Source organism: Rhea pennata, chromosome Z (assembly GCF_028389875.1).
Source record: "Rhea pennata isolate bPtePen1 chromosome Z, bPtePen1.pri, whole genome shotgun sequence".
NCBI classification, from domain to species: domain Eukaryota; kingdom Metazoa; phylum Chordata; class Aves; order Rheiformes; family Rheidae; genus Rhea; species Rhea pennata.
The window spans coordinates 49872732-49895170 of record NC_084702.1 but is presented as its reverse complement, the minus strand read 5'-3'; the positions used below and the strand labels follow the sequence as shown (position 1 = coordinate 49895170).

The window sequence follows — 22439 nt, the reverse complement described above, 5'->3', positions numbered from 1 at the left end:
GAACCCCATGAATGATATTTCTTTTCACTTTAACAGAAGTGCATTGATTTATCATCTTTTGATTTTTAACCTTTATTTGTTCATTTTATCAAGAACCTTCTGAGTGATCTGCAATCACTGTTGCACGGAAATATCACATACAGGTTAACAAAATTACCAGCCTATTACTTGAGTGACTTGAGCCACTTGTTATCCCTTGATTAAATCATTTCAGGTTAGGACTGATCACCCTGACAAGTAGCAGGAAGAAGCATTATGTGTATGGTCTCTGCATAGAACCAAATGGCAAGTTACAAAAAATTGTTTGCTAAGGAACGTTATAAAATCATATGATCTCTATAAACAGAGCTCTTGAGCTATTGGAATCAAGAGGAACACACGCTATAGGTGGGTTGTGTGTGTTGTTGGGTTTGGGGTTTTTCTTTAATGCTCCAAGAGAGAAAAATCTTTCAAGATATTTATTGCAATGTATGTTACATCTTTGCCTTATTACACAGGTTGTGCATTGCAATTAAAAACTAAGCAAAGAACATAAGACATGGGGTGGTCAGGCCTAAGGGGCAATTTATGTGGAATGTGTTCCATGTATATTTTTTTAACTGCCTCAGAGATCATGGGAGAAGGGTTTATTTAGTGGCCTGCACTGCTTGTGCTTCCACTAAATTGTAGTGTATTGCATGATAAACTGTGAGTTCTAATGCTGCCAGTATTTGATGGAACAGCATAGTTAAAGTATGATCTTCATTCCAAAAATTTCATAATATTGTCTACCATTTGGTTTTTGGGTTATAATCCAATTCTCAGTAGAGCGCTCATATCTTCTCTCCAGGGTGCAAGATAAAAATGATATGAAAAATACTTTTTTTTCCCCTTGAACACTATAATGCCACTTTACAGTAATTTTTTAGCTGAGTGATTACTTCAGCCTTTTAGTTGTTTTATTTCTTCAACAAGCATCAGTATCCACAGAAGATATGCATCTACTATTTAGGACTTGTATGTTTAGCAAAGATTTGGAACCTTCATATTGTTTTCGTTAGAAATCTGTTGACAGAGCTAGATATCTTTGATGATTTTTTTCTTATATACAAAACATATTAAAAATTTTTTTTTTTGAAACTCTAGAAGAGACTGGAAATGATAGTTTCTTTGGTTAGAGCTGCAAAACCCTTTCAAGCCAACATTCAGCCCAGAAGGTGCCAGAAACACGTTCCCAGGACTTGCTCGGTCTTTGTATCCCTTCTTGTCTTTGCCTCCCTTCGTTGTCTCTGTCCCCAGTCTGTCAACCTGTCTCTGACATACACAGAGGCCTTCGGAGAGCGAGAGGCAGTCAGCCCTCTCAGCCTGCGTGTGTCTCGTATTGTGCTCGCTCTAACTGCAGGCATTTGTTCCAAGTTTTTAAAAAGTGCTGTTGGTGCTGTCTGAGCTAGCTGGTGCAGCGGAGTTGTTTATGTAAACATTTCTCGTGTTTATCCCTAATGGAAGGCAGCTATTGCACACATATTTCATTTATGTTTAAACTCACTCCAGACAATAACATTTGTTTCAGCCTTGTCAGCAGTTGGCAAATAGCAGTCTATATTAAGCTGTTTATTAACCTTTTAATAACTGAGTGGTTCTGTTGCCATGGTTAGATTCCAGTTCCCAGCAGAACACTCAGGAAGTCCCCAGAAAGCACTAGAAGTGCTCTTTTATTTTCCCCTTTTGGCAATGAAGTGACACCTCATAAGTGTTCTTAGTCCAGTTGTTGTCCAGCTGTTCTTTGTTATTTGTTCTGTTTCAGTATTAGATAATATTGTCCATGTGAGAGAGACCTATTTGTTGTAGTATTTATCTATCAATATACAGAGCCCTTCTTCATAAACATTTTTTTTCATAGAATGGAGACTTTGTATTTATAACACAAATACATGTATGGTATTGGATAGCTCATGTCATGTCCAGGGATATGGCAAAACACTTGGTATACTTTAACCTCCTTCCGCACCGCATTCTACCTCCCCAAAAGATGCATTAAATAACTTAGTTTTGAAACAGCCTGCACAGTCCATAAACTGTTATTACTAAAAAGTCAGTAGGTTGTTGCTCAAAGAAGCAGTATTCCTTGTGAAGGAAAGGAAAAATCAATTGTTGCAGGCATTTAGTAGGTAAATTGAGCCTTTCTTTATGTGAAGACATTAATTCTTTAATAAAGTCTGCTTGTAGAACTATTTCCTCAGTAAAGAAAGGCACAGAAGATTGAGCCGAAACTTTCTGAGATGTATTTTAATTTTAAATGTGGGTTTCGCTTTTTTTTCCCATGTCTATTTTAATACAGAGTAAACCAATAATACCTCTGTTATACAGGAACTATCTAGTGGATTTTAGTGCAGTCAGCGTCAGTAGTGAGGTACCTCTATTTCTTAGACGATAAACTGGCTACTGATCAGGCCAAGACACAGTCCTTTGATCTTTAGCATGCCTGTGGAACGTAACTTGTATCTCTAGTGAGTATGAAATCCTGCCGTACTCTTAGGCAACTAAAGAAATACTTACTCCTTTTTATCCAGTGGTACAATCTTACGTGATGGAGTATAATACTGTTAGGTCTGACAGTTTGGAAGAAATTAAATGTCTCTCTAGTTTGTTTGCTTGTTTTGGGGTGTTTCTTTTTCTAAGGGATTGGCAGGGCAGGTGATAAGACTTACCAGTTTCTCATGTGACATTCTGAGATGTGATGTGTACAGATGTGATGATAAGATATGCAAGATATATTATAAAAGCTTTCAGTGAGACAGTTAAACCCAAGTATAGGTGTGTTGCACCTACTGGACAGTCTAAAAATTAAAATTACCTCAATATTGCAGCTTGAATAGATCTGCATTCTTGAATGCTCTCCATTCAGAAGCTGGAAAACTGTAAACCTGGTTATTCTTTCACATTGATGTAATGTAAGAATAATTGCATTTGTATGGATATGAATCAGAGGAGATTTGAGGGTTGCATGTCCAGTCAACAACATGAGTGCTTATAGAAGACTAGTCAAGAAAGTCATCTGAGTGAATATGACAGTGTGCAAGAAAACGTGGAAAGTGCTATGTCCATATGAAAACGTAGACAATAATGCAAAAATTATAAACAGAATATTAGCACAATTAGAATTTGCCGGCAAATAATGAAATAATCTCTTAAAATACTTACACAACACACCAGTATGATGGTATCGGTGAATTATTTTTAATACCTCTTGACAAAACTTCTGACCCTACAAAAATGAGAAGGTGACGTGTCTTTGTATTTTATGAAGGAAAGTCTTCACCCTCTGTTCCAGAACTAACGTCTGAAATTGCATGGCAAATAGTCCATTGGACAATATTAAACAATAAAAATGTAGTCTCTTTATAGTTTTTTCAGACATGAACCTGATACATACCAGATTGTCTGCAAGAAATTTAAAGCTAGTCTCACAGTTGACAATGTTCAAGAGTCACCTTTTTAGGGTGAATATTAAAAATGTTTTTCCAAAGTATCTCTCCTTAATTTCTGGAACTGTAATTTAGTGTTTATTTTTCTTCTAAACTGAAGATAATTCATTTTTCTTATTATTATTAAGTTTGTTTGATTCCAATATGCGTGTATGTATTTTTTTTTTTCTCCTGTAGATTTCATTTCTGGCCTCAGCTTACATAAGCCAACATCTCTCAGAGGAAAGCTGCTCTGCCCTTGCATCTGTTACCCATTACCTTTACCTCTGCCAGTTCAGCTGGATGCTTATTCAGGTTAGTCTTCTAATCTTTTTTTTTTCACTTCTTCCCCAAAATCTCTTTAGAAGTAACTGATACTTATGTTGTGTTTCTAGTGTTTCTTAGTATATGTGGGTTTGAAATCTCATGGTAGTGGGGGGTGGGGGAGAGGGGAAGGGGACATTAGATGTTCTTTATTAAGCTGGTATGTCCAGATCCAGCAGTAAATGTTCAAACTCTATAAAGACTTTTTCCACTACTATCCATTACAAGTGTATGTAAGAATTTCCACATCTCACTTTGAAAGTTATCCTATAGAAATTACTTTCTTGAAACACTGAAGAACTGTTTTTATTAGAGTTAATAGCTTTTTTAAGCATCACTTATATGGTCTTTGGAACAATCTCTTAAAGGTGAAATGCAAGTATAAACTACACTGACATTTTTGGAGTTGGTAGCATTTTAGTCTATTGACTTGCGAAATATGACAAACATGCCTTAAAAATGTAGATAAGGGAAAATATAAGGCCAAAAGTTTGCGTTAAAATAAGGAGCATATGCATTCACAAATAGTTCCAGGATTTTGACACGCTATACAATAGTGATACTAAACATGATTCTAAAAAAAAAAAAAAAAAAAAAAAACACAGTGGAAGACCATGATCAAATTTGACATGGAAAAGTATCAATTGAAAACTAGTCAAAACTACAAGCTATAAATTCATTTAGAAAATACATTATCATTTCCACTTCTGGAAATCTGTATTTAGCACTGTCTAATGCCTAACTTTTGGCATATATTTGAGTAATGGCATTTGTCTATAGCACTTTTATAGCATGCAGCATTTTATATGCAGCTACAGACTTTTATTTCATTACCATACAAACCTTCTAATATGCAGGTTGTCAGACCAAATCAAGAATGTCAAATTAGACTATATCTAAACACAACTTTCAGTCCTAGTGACATCTGCATGATCTTTGGCATTTTCCAGGGATTGTCTCAGGCAATTAGTTTAAACAGAGCAAAATCCCAAGAGCTGAGAACCTTAACAGCCTAACAGAGTATTTTAGATCCCATTGGATATGTTGTATGCATTGTGATACAGTCACAACTGTGTGACTTCATCACTTAACACTGCTGTTGCATCTGTTCCTGAAAACAGAGTATTGCCCTTTATTTGTTTATTTTTTGCTCCATACTGAACAGAGATTTAAACTGATCTGGTTCTAATGAGGTCTAATATTGTTTTTGTTATGTTTTTTTCCTCAGTTTATGCAGTTAGCAAGAATAAATATTCTCTATAGTGGACATCACTTTCTATTTTGTCAATATGGAACTTTGTCTGCCATATTTCCCTTTCATATAGCTAGCTTGTAACTTTTTCTTAGATTGAGTATCCCAAATCATTTTGTCACCTGTAATTTTTACTCTTTTGTAATTCCAAATCACTATTTCAGACCATCAGTATATGAAATATCACATATATTACAGTGGATTCATGTAATGTCTTTGCCCCAGATGAGAGTTAGTCATTTATTCCTATTTCACTGTTTTCTTCATAGCCAAGGTGTGATTTTTTTCTTTCACAAATTTATTACATATTTGCAATATGTAATAAATAAATAAATGTAATATTTTGGGAAGCATGAATAATTACATCAAATTGCATCCTTTTTAGTCATTTTTTAAAATATTCTGTGAATTATAAAATTCATAGTAAGCTTCATCCTTGAATTAGTCATGAATGCTCTTTATTTAATTCAGAGATGATAAAGGTGCTTAAGAGAGGAATCCTTGATAACCTGCTGAGTGATGCACTATCAAGAATAGCCAGGAGAAAAACTCAATGTGAAGGGGAATGTCTCTTTGTCTAGGGACAGGTCTTGAGCTGTGACAAACTTCTGAAGATAGAAGAACTCAAGAAAGAAAGAAAAAAATCTGAAATGTAGATGAAAGCAGCCCTCAGTGCTAGTCTCTACTCCCCTTGACTGAGAGAGTCTTGAATTTTTATCTCCCACTACACTGTTTGGGGGCAGGTTTAGCTCAGTTGGTTAGAGCATGGTGCTGCTAATGCCAGGGTTGTGGGTTCAGTCCCCATACGGGCTATGCTAAGGGCTAGACTAGATGATCTCCAGAGGTCCCTTCTAACCTTACCATTCTGTGATTCTTAAGTGCAAATTGTATATAGAGTAGTGCATATGTTTGATCATTTACTGATTTTATACCTATCTGCTAATGCCAGCCTTGATCATTGCACACAGAAGTGGATGGATGTCATGATCAGGTGTGAGAGGTGTGCAATTTAAGTTAGGATACTCAAATTGTGCCTGGACAACATTTCCAGTCAACAAATGTCTTCAGGTGAAACCAATTACCTGTACAGTTAGAGCTACACGGTTCAACTTTGTAGTTCAGATTTTCCCTTCCTAGATTTCAGGGCAACTTCCTTACCTTTTTGTCTTAATGTGTACATCTTCTGTAGTTTATAGCCAGATATTGCTAGCTCTAGTGCTTACACTTAGTGTTTTACTACATTTTATTAATGGTTACAACAAAATCCATAGCCTGGCACTCTAACTCTTTTTCTAGTTTTAGCTTCTTGTTTTCGTAGGCTTATGTTCTCTATCACTGTTTATACTACCCACATAGTTACTGAAATGCAGGAATGGAGAGGACCTCAGAGACTTACTCTGTTTGCAGAGGCAGAATGAAGGGCACATCAGATCGTTGTTGCCACTTACTTGTCTATATTGTTCTTGTCTCATTGTTTTGTCTTATTTTTTGGCTTTTATGGGGAATTTATATAAAATGCAAAGTGTTAATATCACTACCCCTTTTTTAAAGATAAAGGTGCAAATTAGTCATCCTTATGCCCACAGAGTGAACTTAGCCTAGGATATTTTCATTGTACTCATGTCTGAAATTCAGAAGTTTTCATTCTTAGAAATGTCCTCACCCACTGCTACCTCACAGCATGAGCCTGTAATTTTCAAAAGCAGTCTATATTTTTATCTTAAAAACATACTCTAAGGATGTCTTTCCATAATCTATTATCTTTCCACCAATCTGTAGTAAGATAACCAAGTATAAGTAAATTGAAAAAAAAAAAACCAAACCTGTTTAATTGTCAATTTTAACATAGAGAAGAATTGTGGGAGAAGATAGGCTGTATGCAGTTTGTATTTATTTGAGCCATTGAAGTAAATCAGCAGAGAAAGCGTTAATGCAATAAGCAAAACAGAGTGACTGTCATGAGCTTGCTGTTACCCATACCTGAATCTCCCTCGTGGGTTTACTGGCACCTTAAGATTTTCTGTAAATTCACTTTCAGACTTGTAAGAGAAGTACTTATCTTACAGTAAGTGTAATGCTTATTTTTAAGCATGATTTATGGAGTGCTTCACAGCATCCAAAAACTAGTTACATGAAAGCATGCAACAATTCTGAAAACGAATGCCCTGCCCATTCCTAAAAAGCAGGATGAAGAGAAATAGATGCTTTCCTGCTGAACTGGGAAAGACTTTAGTTAAAGCTTTTTGCAGCTGATCTTTACCTGACATCCATAGTTACTGCTTAAGAAAGATAAATAAATAAATAAAGCATCCCACTTTGAGGAAGGTAGCTTCAATTGATTGTTTCATTCCAAAAGGAAAGTGTGAGAGTTTAGCTTTGTCTCATTAAAATTTTAGTTGAATTAATAATTGTTTTGTATTCCACATCAGAACAATCAGAACTTGTACATTTGTTCTTCTACCTGAAGAGCTAAGAAATGGACTGTACATTTTATTCTTCTGTAGAACTGGTTATCGCAGCACGGCAACAGGAAAGGATTTGCTAAAATTGGCTCCATTGTTTGTATTTCATTGATTTAATTTTGGATCATCAAAATGCTGCTGAAGACAAGCACTTACAATTATCAATATAGAAATGTCACTGCAAATGAAATGGAGAACTAAATAAACTCCCTTAAATCTTTGCAGGTGTTCTTTTATGATACATCAGGAGATATAGGTAAAAGTGACTAAAGAAATGTAAGGCAAGGACATACAGTAACATCTCTTAGAAAACAGTCTCTGTTGTATGACAGAAAACAATGGTGATCAGATGGTCGGAATTAGTAGAACCAACAATCCCTGAGTGTAATGGCACAAATCAGTTCAAGGATTTGCTGTCTGGAAACGTTCACAGTGAAGCACAGCCTAGTCAAGATTACAAGGCTATGTAATTTGAAGATTTCTCTATGCCTGTTTTTTGCTTGAGATCGGGGAATTTTTATTGGCATAAAGTGACAATCAGAATCTTGAATAAGTTTTCAGTACAACATATAAAGTAAGAGAGAAAAGACTATTATAATAGATCAGGCAGTAAGTAAGAAAATGTATTTGAAAAAAATCTACAAATTTAAAAAATATTTTTCAACTATTTAATATTAAATATTTAATATTAATATTTAATATTTTAATTCCTGTAACATGGAGTTAATAATTTTTCCTGTGTTCTTTCAAGTTACACATGCAATTTACACATTAGGATTTTCCTGTATTCCTTCAATGGAAGTTAAGCTTGCCTTTGTTCACACACACCCATCACCAAATGGGAATGACAAATGCTATAACAATTGTTACATTAGTATAATTATATACACTGGACATGCACATAAAATGTCATTCTATAGAGGAGCACTTAAAATGCCTATTAAACTAATAATTTTTATAGAAAAGTTATGTGTAATGTAGTTTATGATTCATGATAGAAAGTATTGTATATTCATGGTATATGAATCACAGAAAAAAAACTGTACTAATGCTTGATGGATGAGACTTACATAGGCAGTCCATGAAACACTAATTAAGCATTTGGTTGTAAAAATTCAGTTTGCCTAAATAAACAGGAAGACAAACTGTTGGCTATGGGAACTCAGAAAATTTCACAAACACAAATAATCACTTTACAGTCTTGGCACGATGTATGGGATTCACCTATCCTAACGATGAATAGCTACAAGTTAACCATATAAATCAGCCTTATGTGAAATTCCTATGTAGTCAACAGAGAGATATATTGTATAAGTATTATTGGGTAAGGATCACTGGGTACCTGAAGGTGCCTGTCTCTCTCCAATGACTGTCTGAGGAGCCTAGAGGCACACGTTTAATTTTATGCCCTTTGGACAGAAAAAGATGAAATTGATCCTTTATTCTTCCCACATAAAAGGTTGAAAATAATTATATAACATGCAGAGCTGTAGTTACTATAACAGGTTTGAAGTGAAGAAATATTTTGCAAAATATATTCTAATTATGGATGGTTTAAACATTTATTAGAAAGTAATAATGTGTGGAAATATGTATAACAGTCTTAAGTGTTAAAAATGTTTCCACTATTAACTTAAAAAAATGCAAATATTGAGCAAAACTCTGCAAATATTTTGTTCTGTTAGAAGGATTTCCTTGCTCATACTAACAGTTTTTTCAAGAGATTTCTACTATCCCACTTGTTTATTTTGAGTCATATATGGTTTTTAAGTTCCCACTTATGTTGTTTGATAATGAGCAGAACATAATTCTATGTCTTTCTTTTGTGTGAAAGTGTGGAAATCCAAGAAGAAAACAATTTTTGCAGTGCAAAAATAGAGTGTATTGTACTAAATAGGATGTTTCTACCTCTGATAGCCTACTTCAAAGAATAACAATTATATAAAGAAGCATACTACTTTTATTATATACTTTTATTATAAGTCTCTTTTGTTTATTTATGGGAATGAGAACAAAGTATTTATTTTGATAAATTGTTATATATGTGCATATGTTGAGACAGAATATGCCATATTATGACTTTCCGAGTGATTTGTTTTTTGGAACTGTTAATCGTTGACTAAGTCTACTGATTAATATTCTGCTTTATTCTTTAGGCTGTTAATTTCTGGTACGTCCTGGTGATGAATGATGAACACACGGAGCGGCGCTACCTACTTTACTTCCTTTTGAGTTGGGGGCTTCCAGCTTTTGTAGTGATCCTGCTTTTAATTATCCTGAGAGGAATCTATCATCAGAGCACAACACAGATTTATGGCCTTGTCCACAATGATCTGTAAGTTTTCTTTTGAAAAAGCATGAGCTAGTTATTATACTTTCTATGTTTTTTTTAATTTGCTTCACTGTAGACAAGGGGATATGTATATGTCCAAATGCAGTAAGAGCCAGATAGATTCCTGGATTAGTGGAAATGAGGTATGTTATCAATAGGCAATGTAGTACTTTTCATGCAACTGCAGTATATCCCCTGCAGTTTCTCTTCAGTTCCATCTTGGGCTAAGCGTTGTGGTAGCCAGTTAAGGCATGTCTGTGTTGTGGGTGAATTCTGCATTCATTTCCAAGACTCTGCAATTCAAGGCTACAAATGGCTACTACTACAAAAGGGGGTAAAGGAATGTTTTTTTTTTCCTTCTCCATTTATATGTTAACCCTCCCCATTAAATTATTAAGAATATTCTCTACTAAACAATGTTATGTCGAATACACTTCTTGAAGTATTGAATACATAATATTCTAAACCCTGTCCTCAGTTTGAGCATGGCTATAATACAAATAATTAATACTGCTCTCGCAAAGCTATATTTAACCTCAGTAAAACTGTCCGAATTAAAACAGTACATCTTCATATAACTTGAGGCATTTAAGTGAAATGATACATAGATAAATATTTTTGTTGTCCACCCCTATCACCTTTTCCCTGGCCCCCTTTCCAGCAAAGTTAATCTATGACCATAGTTATTCTACGAGATGAGGATATTATGCTTATTCACTCTGTGTCACAATTACATGCTTCTGTGCAGTGAAGAGCAAACACACAGCTTCTTTTTGAAGTAATATGAGGATGTACTAATTCTTTATGAAACCTTTTTATGAGGGTGTTGCAGAGTAGACCTAAAACAGAAGAACATCTGTGTTCTATAGAAGAGAAAGATACAGTATGCTCTTCATTCCAAAACAACCCAGCAAAATTCAAAATATTTTTTGCCGTACAAAGGGAATTACTGTGAGAAGTAAATACTGGAATTTGCTGCCTGTGTTTGTATGCGTGTGTGTATACGCATATGTGCATGCACTTAAAAATATTACATGCACATATATATGTGTACATATTTATGCATGTATATTTGTATGCACTTAGGATGTATATAAGGTACAGTGCATGATAAACAAAGATACCTGATTTAAATATAAAAGAACTAGACTGGGTCATGGAAACTGTCTAGCCATGTTAGCCATGGTTTACTGCTACCCTCTCTTAGCTCAGAAGAGCCCACAATAGTGAGCAGTTTCTAATATTCAGGCTCAGTTGAGGGTGCTACCTGTCTCTGTACTGTGTCATATAACTTCCTTGTCGTACTTCCTGCCATATTCCTTCAGAGAATATGGCAAACAAGGAGCGTTGCGCTTCCCTTTATAGTAAAATGTTCCCCTGCATAGTGCACACAAGAATTGTTTGTAGCATAATCAGGACTTCTCACTGAAATTAGACAGCAGACTGATGGCATCATTATGCAGTGAAAAACTATTTCACTGATAAAGATGCATCATTTTTTCAAAATCATGGAGAAATCTCTAAGGCCTGATAAAATTGTCAAGTAGAAAAAAATTACTTATTCCAGCTCATTTGCCCAAATTAAATAAAACTCTTTTCCAGCATCTTACCAAAAAGCTGGACAACAGCTTTCTTAGCTAGAAATCATCCCAAGCTGTGCAGCTCATTCCGATTCAGCCATTGTGAACTCTGTAAGGAGATAGCTGCAAAGATTTTCTAAAATAGTGTCTGTGTTCAATGTTAAATTGAGTATTTTAAAAGTTGCTCTTAAGTATACAGAAGAGGACTTTGAAAGCCATGAGGTAGAAGAGTGCATCACTTAGATTATTTTCTCTAAAACAGAGTGTAGTAGTGGGGGAAAAAAAACAACAGTTTTCCAAAGCCAAGGTAATTGCATGGTAACTTTAGAACAGCCTCAGGAATACAGTTGGAGAACAATGGCTTGCTACTAAAGTGCTTGTTTCATGTGAAGTTGGAAGACTGGTTAAAGTAATAAAAGCAGTAAAGCTTGTATCTTAACTTTCTCCTAAGTGATTACTCCTTCAGGAAATTCACTTTTCCATTATTGTGGTGGCTGAACAACTGTTTTGTTTCTAACCAGAATGCCATGGGCTATGTTAATAGCCAACAAAATGATCAAGCTGAGAGAACCTCATTTTATGCTTGTACTGAGCAAAAAGAATTTAAGCTGTGTTTTGGATTTTATGCTTCATAAGAAGGCTGGAAGGGTCTCCCTTCAGATAGGACATATTTTACACACAAACGTACATATATTTTGTATGATACCCTATAACTCGCACAACATACTACAGTATAAAACTGAAACTTTGCTGTGATGGCATCAGGTAGTATACAGATAGGTGATTTTTCATAATTATCTGAATTTATGCATGACATGAACAGGACACTCTGGAATTACACTGAATCTCTTCTGAACAATTCCAAATTTTCTGTATCATGATGCCACCAAGTAGCATGACGTTTTTGGACAGGAGCTCAATGATGTATTGAAGAATTAACTGCAGAGAGGGCTCTTTTATTTTTCCCTTCATGAATTTCCCATTGCTCAGCTATTATCATTTCATTAGGATTTAAAAATTTTGACCCCAGACTGGAGTCTGCAGTGCAAAGCACTATGAATGCTAAGACCTCCTTCACACACTTCTGGCACATAGAGCCTACTATTTTTGCCCACCCTCTTCCTTTTCCCATTCCTGTGCGGGGAGTCGCAGAGCTGTCGGTGTGGTGCTTCTACTGTGTTCCACTTGCGGAGTAATTGGTATTGCTCACTTAGTGCTTTGAAGAAAAGCGTAGCACCACCTCAGTGTTAGGAATACAGTTGCCGGAGTCCTATTGGAGTTGACTGATGCTACAGGGCAGGACACAGATTAGTATCACAGATATAATTATTATACAGTTGTATAAGTGCCTAATAATTCTGATATAATTTGAAATTAAGATTCTTTAGATTCTCAGTGCTGATTCAGATGCAGTATATGGCCTATCAGCAGTACGGTGTTCCAAGTACAACTTCTGCTGTTTTCCTGTGGATCAAAGAGGATACTTGCATGCCTACAGAGGTAGCAGGATAAATAAATGTGGTATCTTCTGTATTTGAACACAGGATTAGGGAGTTGCAAGAAAATTTTTCCAGAAATAGAGGGAAAATTATAAGAGCTGGTTAAGAAAAATGTGAAGAGGATGTTTGATGAAAGGCTACTTGAATAGGTTCGGAAGAGTTGCTGATGAAAAGAATATTGATTTGACTCAAAGGAGGGAAAAAAAGAAAATTCTGGAGTGAGATGGTCATTTACCTAGGATGAGTTTGAGTAGTGGATTTTTTCTGGATATTTGTAAAGAGAGATGGGAAGGTTCTATGGATTTCTGAGATCATCGCTTTACTAAGGCTCCAATCCCTCTTTAAAATATATATTGTTTCTCAGATCTTCTTTTAAAAAAGAAAAACAAATTAGTACTACAAATGTCTATATGCTGCATCTATGTATAATTTTTGTGTGCGATAACCATTGGCTTAACTTAAAAGTACAGACATTCTCAGTGTGCCGTTTTTTACTTTTTCCAGTGCAAGTTAAAGGAGGGAGAAGGGGCTTGGTTATGTGTTTACCATCTATCCTGTTTTTTGCTTTTTAAGTTGTGGTAAAGGTATTATTACGTCAATGTTTGCAATGGCATTTTAATTAAATCTATAATGTATACTTTCAAGCATACTGTCTATCCTGGTCTCTAGTCACATAAACTAGAAAGTTTATGCTTGCTTAAGAATTGCCATGATGGCAGAGGCATTAATGTTCTTTGGTGATAAGAGGCAGATTATTGAGAGAAAAGTATCAGCTCCTTTCAGCAGTCCACAAGTTAAAATTTGAGTTAAGCTGTGAACTAGATGGTTTAATACCACTTTTAAAAAGGATGTTATCCTTCTATATTTCTGGGGTTTTATATTGTACAGGTAATTTTCCAATCCCTCTTAGACAGAGATCAGAACAAATTCAAAAATATTTTCCAAGGACACATTGTTTAAAAAATATTTCCTTTTGACACTTCTTATTCCACTGAATGTCCTCATGACTTTATGTTATGACATAAGCAGGGAACTCAAGACCCAAGTTAACTTTTCTCTTCTACTTATTATATTTTTTCCTCATTTTCCACTTGATTGCCTCCTTAAAGATTAAAAACAAACCCTCAGTTATTTATGTTTCTATATAAGAATTTTTAGTAGCCTTACCCCCCTTTATCACTTTCCACTTCCTCGCATTTTTAGAAGAATTTTTCTTACTGAATAGCAGTAAGAAAAATATGAATCAACAAAATTTTTTTATTTCCTAAGTAAAGTTTTATGAGCAGATGAAATAATAAAACGTTACATTGCTTTGTATCATTTTACCTGTCAGCTACCTACGTTCTCTGAAGCTTATGTAGATAAACTGTAGCAGTGGTCACACCTTCCCTGGTAAAATCACTGTAAACTCCTCCTCTATCTATCCCTTGGCTCTAGAAATTTTAAAAAAGAACAACTTCAAAGCAAAGGTGAGCTCAAACTGTTCCCCCCCATGCTTATTTGCCCCTAGGAATCTGTACCTAGGTGTATGCTAGATCCACACCTTTCTCCCCGAGGAGCCATTTCCTTCCTCCCCGTATGTAGACGAGTTCATAGACAGACCGGAATTCAGCTTAAAGCCAAATTCCAAATCTCATTGTAGTTCTCTGATTTCGGAAATCAGAGAACTGGTATCCTGGTATATACAGCTAGCCAATCACAGCCTCATTTCTAAAAAGCTTTTAGCTAAAAGTTCTCAAAGTGAATTTAATCTTAGCAGTTATGTATAAACTGAGCGTTTATATTTCTATCAGGTCTCTTAAAAGTACAAAGACACAATTCATGTGATATAGTGTAAAACATTTTGAAGCAATATGAAACTGTAGACATGGGCAAAGAGAGACAGAAAATGCAGTAGGGAGATGAAGAAATGAAAGAGAAAAATTGCATAATATCTTGCTCCCAGCAGTTTTATCCCAATCTCATCAGTGGTTACGCTGAGAAAGGAAGTGAGACAAATTTGCTCAGTATATATTTTTAGAGGGCTTACAGCACAGAGCTGCAAATGGTTCTTTTGAAAACCACTATAGGTACAGGTATAAAACCTCAAACTACTGAATGACTTAGGACTGGCAACAATTTAATAATTCTTATGTAATAAGTTTGGAAATATTTATTAAATTATTGTGAAACAAAGTTTCATGTCATCTTTTAACTCTCTTAAATTTACAAAATGAAGAAGCAAGCAAAAGAACTTCCAAAAATGGGCTTCCTTGCTAATAAAGTGACTTTTTAATCTGTGTAACTCCAAACAATTCATTGTTCACACTTTCATACAAGTAAAAATTTCAAAATCCTTTGAAGTCTTTTGGAACCCCACCCATTTTATAGGGTTTTGCCCTAACACATCTGTTTATGAGATCAGAGGTCAGAAGAATTTAATTATCATTCATTTTTTATTCATAAACGTGAGTTTAAAGGTTTAATTATGCAAAATTAACTGCAATTGTATCTGAGAGACTGCCCAATTTGGCCAGAGGTATGATAGATGCTAAAAAATAAGAAAATGTACCACTCAAACTGGCCAGAATCACAGCTTAGTGGAACTTGGACTTACAACTCATTTGGACAGATTTGAAAAATCTTACCTATAGTACCATTAGAATATTTTTTAGAAACTTAAGAAAAAGTACTTTTGTATGGAATTGCATTGGAACTTTAAGCTTTGACTCTTGACTAGACTTTTTTCTTGAACTGAACTTTCCAAAGAAAACCAAAGGCCTCTTTTTATTAGTGTATAATCTAAAACAGGCACTCTTCAAGTGATGAGATGTGACAGAAGACAAATGTAAAAGTTCATAATCAAATCTCTCCCTACTCACTGTGTCCTTACAAAAAGGTTGGTCATAGTTTTCAAGCACAGTTTTGGTCACATCAGTAGCTTTCTGAATTGAAGTAAACTCTGTATAGTTTTTTCTAGTCCGTTCCTTTTCATGCATTTTTGAGCCTGGACTGTTGCTCCTGGCACTTCTAAGAGCTCTTTCCCTCTGCTAATTCCTTCAGTTGCTGGAAGTGTCTGTTCTTTAGCAGGATCATTTACTTGTCCAAGGGAAGAACAGTTTTCCCTGTACATCAGAAAGTTTCACGCAATTCATTCATTTTCCTCTTTAAAATCCTCTATAACATACAAATTGAGTACAAAGAAAAGGTTCTTTACAGTACTTTAAAATTATAGAAATACACTTGTATTTGGTTTCAGTGATAGCGAAATGATACCTCTTAGATCAGAAAAAGGCAAAGCTAGATGTTTTCACAAATATATCTTTTTTTTGTATTATATCATCTGCCATGATGATATGAATGACAAAAAATGAGAAAAGGTTATCCAGCAAGATTCCTTTAAAAATCCCCTTCCTTCTATCTTCTATATTGTAGTCTAGCTCAAGGCAGAATTTTTTGCAGCTAAATCATTGGCTCTATGACTACACACCCACATACAGGGGGCAGGAGACTACAAGATTACAGAAAGCTGGAAATGATCTTTTTTCTATGACTGAGAGTTACTCACGTTGCTGTTTCTCTGAATCAAGGTCCAACACATGGGCATGGTATAGAGCACGTATTAGTGTCTAGGAGCCATAGCCAACATTGTCATTATTTGGAAAAGAAACTTTAAACTAAACTAAAATGGGTTTCAGCACCAGGTCTATGTATCCTTCAGCAGCAATGGGTCAAGGGCACCTTGTGTATGCTCACATGAGGAGTCAGAGCTGAATTTCAGACAAAAGAAGCCCTGCAGCTGCTCCCTGAATGTTAGGTTTCTTTGAGCAAGTCATGCCCTGTTGAATGGTAACCCAAACTAGTGATAAAATAGAAGCCTAGAGACAACTAAAGTTCTGGGATACTAGTCTTAACTATTAGTTTGTCTTAACGGTTTGCTAAGAGCTCAACAGTGCACAAAAGTACAGATAGTGTTCACTTCCAAAGGTGTTCTCATGTGGTGAAGCACCAAAGCTAGCAGAGATAGCAGGATGGACAGTATTTGGCATCATTTCTGAGTGTGGTAAGGAAACAGAAGGCTTAGAGGAATCATAAACTTACCCTGCAAATAATTATGCGTGTGTATAATGTTATAGAAAGGTCATAAATGTTCAAGTGGTGAGAAATACTTTAAAATCTTGCCAAGACTGAAGTTCGAATGGTAAGGCCCATTCAAGATTTCTCAAAATTTTATTGAAGCACCTTTCTCGCCACTACTCTTCAGGAAGTTTTATTTCAAAGGCTACAGCCCTTGCAACTTCTAAATATTTATTTACTGCCAGTGCTTAGAAGGAGGACTCGGTAAGGCTTAAGTATTAGTTATAGATGCAGTCATGCTTTCTCTCTAACTGATCACCTGGTAGCTGGTGCACTGACATTTAACCTAGGCAGCCAAAATACTGGAAGCTTCTTTGAGTCTCACCAAGTTGCATCACCATTTCATTTCCAGCACGCTTTCTGGGCTCAGATTCCCAGCTTACTAGCTATTCCCTAAAATGGAACCCTGATTTCTTAATCCCAAAGACTAGTGCCACTCCCAGTAAAATGATTTTTTTTTTTTTTAGCTTGAGTGAGCTAATTTCTGGCCAAGTATTTGTATTAAGTCTTTTTGTCTTGTGCCTCCTCTTCCCATACTACTTCAAAAGTACTGGATTTAGTCCTGATTTTTAAGAATAAAATGTTTAAAATATCAGACTTTTTACATGCAGGAACAACAAAGATATTAATGAGGAAAAGAATTCAGCAATTTAAATTGAGCTGCCAGTAGTGCTAAGTGAAAAAGGTGTACGGTTTGTATAGTGAATGGATGTGGAATTCCCAGCCCCTAATCCCTATCCCTTGCTTTATATTGTGCACTGAGTTGGAGATGTCTGCGTGCATGGTCCTCTCTCTCCCCTGCCTGCTCCTGCTTCCTGTTATCCCAACCACTTCTGTTATCACTTCCTTTCTATTCAGTTTTCTATTAAAGCACGTAGGAATTAGAAGCTTTTTCAAACAGCTGTTGCTAGAGTTGACCAGAGAATGACACTTAAGCATCTGGATGTGAAGCCATATGCTGCATGAACTACTCAGCTGAAACAGTAGGAAGAAAAGGCTGTGTTTTTCACTGGCTCATTTCTCATCATTCATTGTTTTGCCCTTCTCAGCAGGGTAAATTAGCCCATGCTGAGCTCTGAGTTATTGTAGGAGAAATGTTTCTGATGAACTAGAGCTAGGTGGGCTATCTCTGCATTGCACTACAATATAGACACCCCAAAAATATATTACTAGGCAAATTACCTTGCTTTGCTGTCTTAGAGCATCAGTTAAAAGATCGCAAGATTTGTTCTTTTGTATTTTGTGCATGTGTTTTATTTTTTAAACTCCTCAGTTATTTGCAATGAAGCTGCCTAGTGTGCTACCCACTGCTAAGGATTATATAAAAATATATCACTACTAAATATGATGGCTTTAATTACCTTTTTTAAAAAAAAATAAAAATAAAAACTCTCATTACCAACATAGGTTTTCAATGAAGGAAACTGGTTGGGAGGATGCAGTTCTTTTTATATCTTTGCAAATATTTACTACTAATGTTAAGTAAATTTTTAGTGTATCAGAAAGAGACATAAATTGCTGTGCTGTGCTTTTAAAGCATTAAAATAAAGAAGGTGAAATTCTAGAAGATTATAGTGATAGAATTTTAAAAAGTGAGAATAAAGAAAAATATGTATTATTTCTGAAGATAAAATTCCCAGCTGCAGTTAGATTCTGACAAGTCAAGTTAGATAGTTTTAAAACATTGCAGTGATAGGTTGTTAAAGGTGAAAGTTGCATGATGTTGGGCCTGACCCTTCATCCTCCCCAACAGCTCCAGTTGAGGGGATTTTTGTACCCAAGCAAAACTCCAAAAGACTTCTCTGAAGCCTGTGCGGTACTATGAGGAGAGTAACACACAAAACAGTTGCAGGATAAAGCCTTGTATCCTCGCTAGTAACAGCTTTTTAAGGTTGCATATTTCCCTTCAGGTTGTGTAAGAAATGAACAATATAGGCCCTCATACTGTATGATCTTTAATTAGCAGAATGCAACCTACTGCTACTATACAGGTTTTGTTCTTGGTTTATCCTTTGTCCAACCTTTTAAAAAAGCCATCATCTGATGTGCTGAACTATAACAGGGAATGCTATTGAGATAAATACCAGCAACACCCTTGGAGCACTTTACTCACACTGATGTCATTTTTAAGAAGTAAATATATCCAACCTCTTGTATTTTATCTTCCTGAAAAGAGTAACAAGAATTATTTGTTTCTTGAACTTTATCATGTCATTGTTCTGCAATAGGTCAGTTTTGTGCTCATACTTTACTTACATGAAGTACCTGGACGTAGAGGATACTTAGCAGTGCAGTCAGCTGTACTTTAGGAAAGGAAACTCTGTTTGTGCTATGCAACAGCATCTGTAATTAAAAAATGTATCTCTGCTAAGGTACATGTGGAAAGAAAAAAAAAGAACACAGCGGTTTGGTTTGTATTAGCAGTACTAAATGTAATTGTCGACATGGCTTAGACAGAATCACTCTAATACAGAGGTTGCAATAGAAGGGGCTGTAGTACATGCTGAGAACTTAATAGGTGAGATAAAACATGCAGATGACAAAAATGTCCATACTAAATACTATTTTGAAGAGAGAAAACCACTGTGGCTTGACAGTCTGTTATTCCTTTCTTTTTGCAGACTGTGAACATGAGCCTGATTTATGTTTGACAGTTTGCATATGGAAAAATCTCCTTTTTCAACTAGACTTATATTAAAATCCTTGGTTTAAAGAACAGATGGAAAAAGTACTCAAATTAGGAAAAACTGTGTTTGCCATAATAACTAGTATCAGGAAAACATTTTTTTGAATATGAGGCACTGTAACAAATAAAAAAATAGTAAAAAGTCAGGAAAATAACCATAATTATAGCTTATGGTTTCAAAACTGTTGATAATGAGTGATATGCATGAGGAAGAAGCTTTAGATATAAAGAGGAGCAGGATAATTAATTGAAATCGGTCATGTAACTCCTTATACACTTTTAAAATAACAGTACTCTAAAAAATGTCAACCAAGTTTCTACCAGCTTTTTTTCTGATCAAACGCCCAGGGCTACAAGTGCCCTGGTCCTTTTACAGTCTTGTTCTTTGGACAAACCTCAACCACCTACGAACCATTTTATCTCAGTATGTCCTTGCTGTTGGGTGTAATATCCAAGTTTACCAAGACAGAATCACAAGTGTTTTATTTGCATATTGAACACATCACATATTCTCGTTTGATATTTGGTGCTTCTACTTTCACAGAGAGAAAAAGAAAAAAATATTAGGTATAAAAATTTTCAGAGGAATTTGTAGAAGATGGTATAATGAGATGACTGAAACACGGTGGGCCAAGGACTAAAACCACAACAGATGACAATCTGGGTTCTCATTATAGAAAAGTGTTTCTTAGGGATATTATTTTTCACCTTTTCCTCATCTGTTTTAACTATACAGTAACAGCAGATACAGTAAAAGGTGAAAATTACTTTTCGCTTTATTATGTGATAGGCCTGGCATATTGACGAGGCTGTTGTTGCAGCCACTGACTCAGGCTGAGTCTTCGAAAGATCCTGTTCTTTAATATTTCAAAACAGCATTTTGGGGCTTCTTGATTCCTTGTTCAGAGTGGACTGGATTTTCCCACTGTTTTCTATGGCTGGTAGTTATTCAGTGAGTTCCTCCACTAATGAATATTGTGCTATCTATAAAGTAATGAATTTTTACATATGAATACAGGTGACTGGGCCAAATCACACTTTAATTTCTAGCAGAAAATCCCATTGATTTACAAAGGACAATTGGAACAATCTGGCCAAATGTAAAAATAAAAGAGCAAGTGTTGGCTTAATTTCTAGAAACTATAAGATCCACTGCTTTCCGAGTTGAAATTTCTTAGCCAGACTCATATAAGCACATTTTCTTCTTATTTTCTTCCTCCTCCTTTTCCTCTTCCCCTCATTTCTTTTTCTGCATAAGGAAAGAAATTAGAAGAAAATTAAGTAACACTGAATGGCTGACTGTCATGTTAGCACCCATAATCAGGAAAAACTGTTATTTTGTGTTTCCTTTCAAACTTCAGCAAAAGAGTTAATTTTCTCATGTTGAACTGCATATGAAATAAAATGTATGGGCCTGTCTCTGAACTAATCTACATGAATTATAAACTGATGTAAATTTATCAAATACAGCACAGCTTGCATTTTAATTCATTCTAACAATGTAGACAACAATAGTATGGGCAGTATTACATCCTTTAAGTTGTTCATTTTCTCAACATTATGATTTGATGATGATGCCAGAAGCCAAGTACAACAGTTAGTCAAAGGAGGTAAAACTAACTGTGTTACGCTTTGGACAGTAGTGTTTGATTACAGAAGCTTCCAAGTGTAGTTGTGTAAGCGAGTTACATGTTTCGCAGCTGCACTGGACTCTTTGGGGCAACTTTTTTGGTTCATTTGAGATTTGTCTGCTTTGACCCATAATTTCTGGGTATTCTGGAGTAGGATCATTCCACAGAAAATCCTGCATCCGTGTGGTACAGATATTGGCTGAACTCGCTTCTGAGGACGATGATTAAACAAAAACAAAGGTAGCAGCATGGTGCAATCCTTGAATTGCAACTACAGGGCAAGCACCGACCTTCTCCCCTTCCTCCTGGCCCTAGTAACTCCATACGTCTCTGTACAACTTCTATCAACTGTTCTGCTGAAATTATAGATGAAAAGTGTTTTTTCTCTGGCTTCAGTTCTTGCTTTTCTCCCCACTCTCTTGGGTAACAAGCATAAATTGAACCAGTAATCTTTTTAATTTTGACATCAGAAGTTATGTTTGCATTCATGTAGTTGTTGCTGTTGCTTTATGTATAAAGACCATATCTAAATGTAGAATAACCTGTGAACCAGCTAGTGGAGCTTCGTGGCCTTGGGTCTACAAACATCTTTTACAACGTACAGGGAATGAGATTTCTTGCAAGAAGCAGTTACACAAATGTATAAAATGAACTTGGCACACCAAGACAGGGGATTTGGGGCAGAGGTTCAGTGCTTGCAGGGGCTCCCGGGGCAAGTCCTTGTGCCACATCTGGTGGGAGCCGTGCACAGCTGGAGCTGGCGGCCAAGGCAAAAGGGTGCTTCTGCAGAAGGCCGGCACCAGCTTATGAACCATTTTATTAATCTGCTGTCATAGCCATTACACACATTCAGGCTTTAGCAAATAGCAGTTTGTCACCCTACTGTGTACTAACAAAAATGGCAGCAGCAGTGGACATGAGCGCTGTTAAAGACGTCCTGGTGCTGCACGGGGCTCCGAAGAGCTGCCCCGACTCCTGCTCTGCAAACTCGGAGCTGTCTGTGCCCGGTGCGGCCTCTGCTGCCCGCTGAGCGCCCCACACTGCGCCACGCTCTGGGCATTCGCTCCGCCACAGCGCCCGGCCCGAGCAGCCCGGAGGGAAGTTCGGCCCCGCC

General features: G+C 36.0%; 1 protein-coding gene across 1 annotated transcript in view; it reads left to right on the top strand.

The window, feature by feature from the left end:
- Positions 1-22439, top strand: part of ADGRV1 (adhesion G protein-coupled receptor V1) — a 260321-nt gene that overhangs the window by 168642 nt on the left and 69240 nt on the right. Inside the window, exons 85-86 of the mRNA XM_062599728.1 lie at positions 3642-3758; positions 9638-9816. Of these exons, the coding sequence (XP_062455712.1) occupies positions 3642-3758; positions 9638-9816 (296 nt within the window). The remainder of the gene's footprint in view (positions 1-3641; positions 3759-9637; positions 9817-22439) is intronic.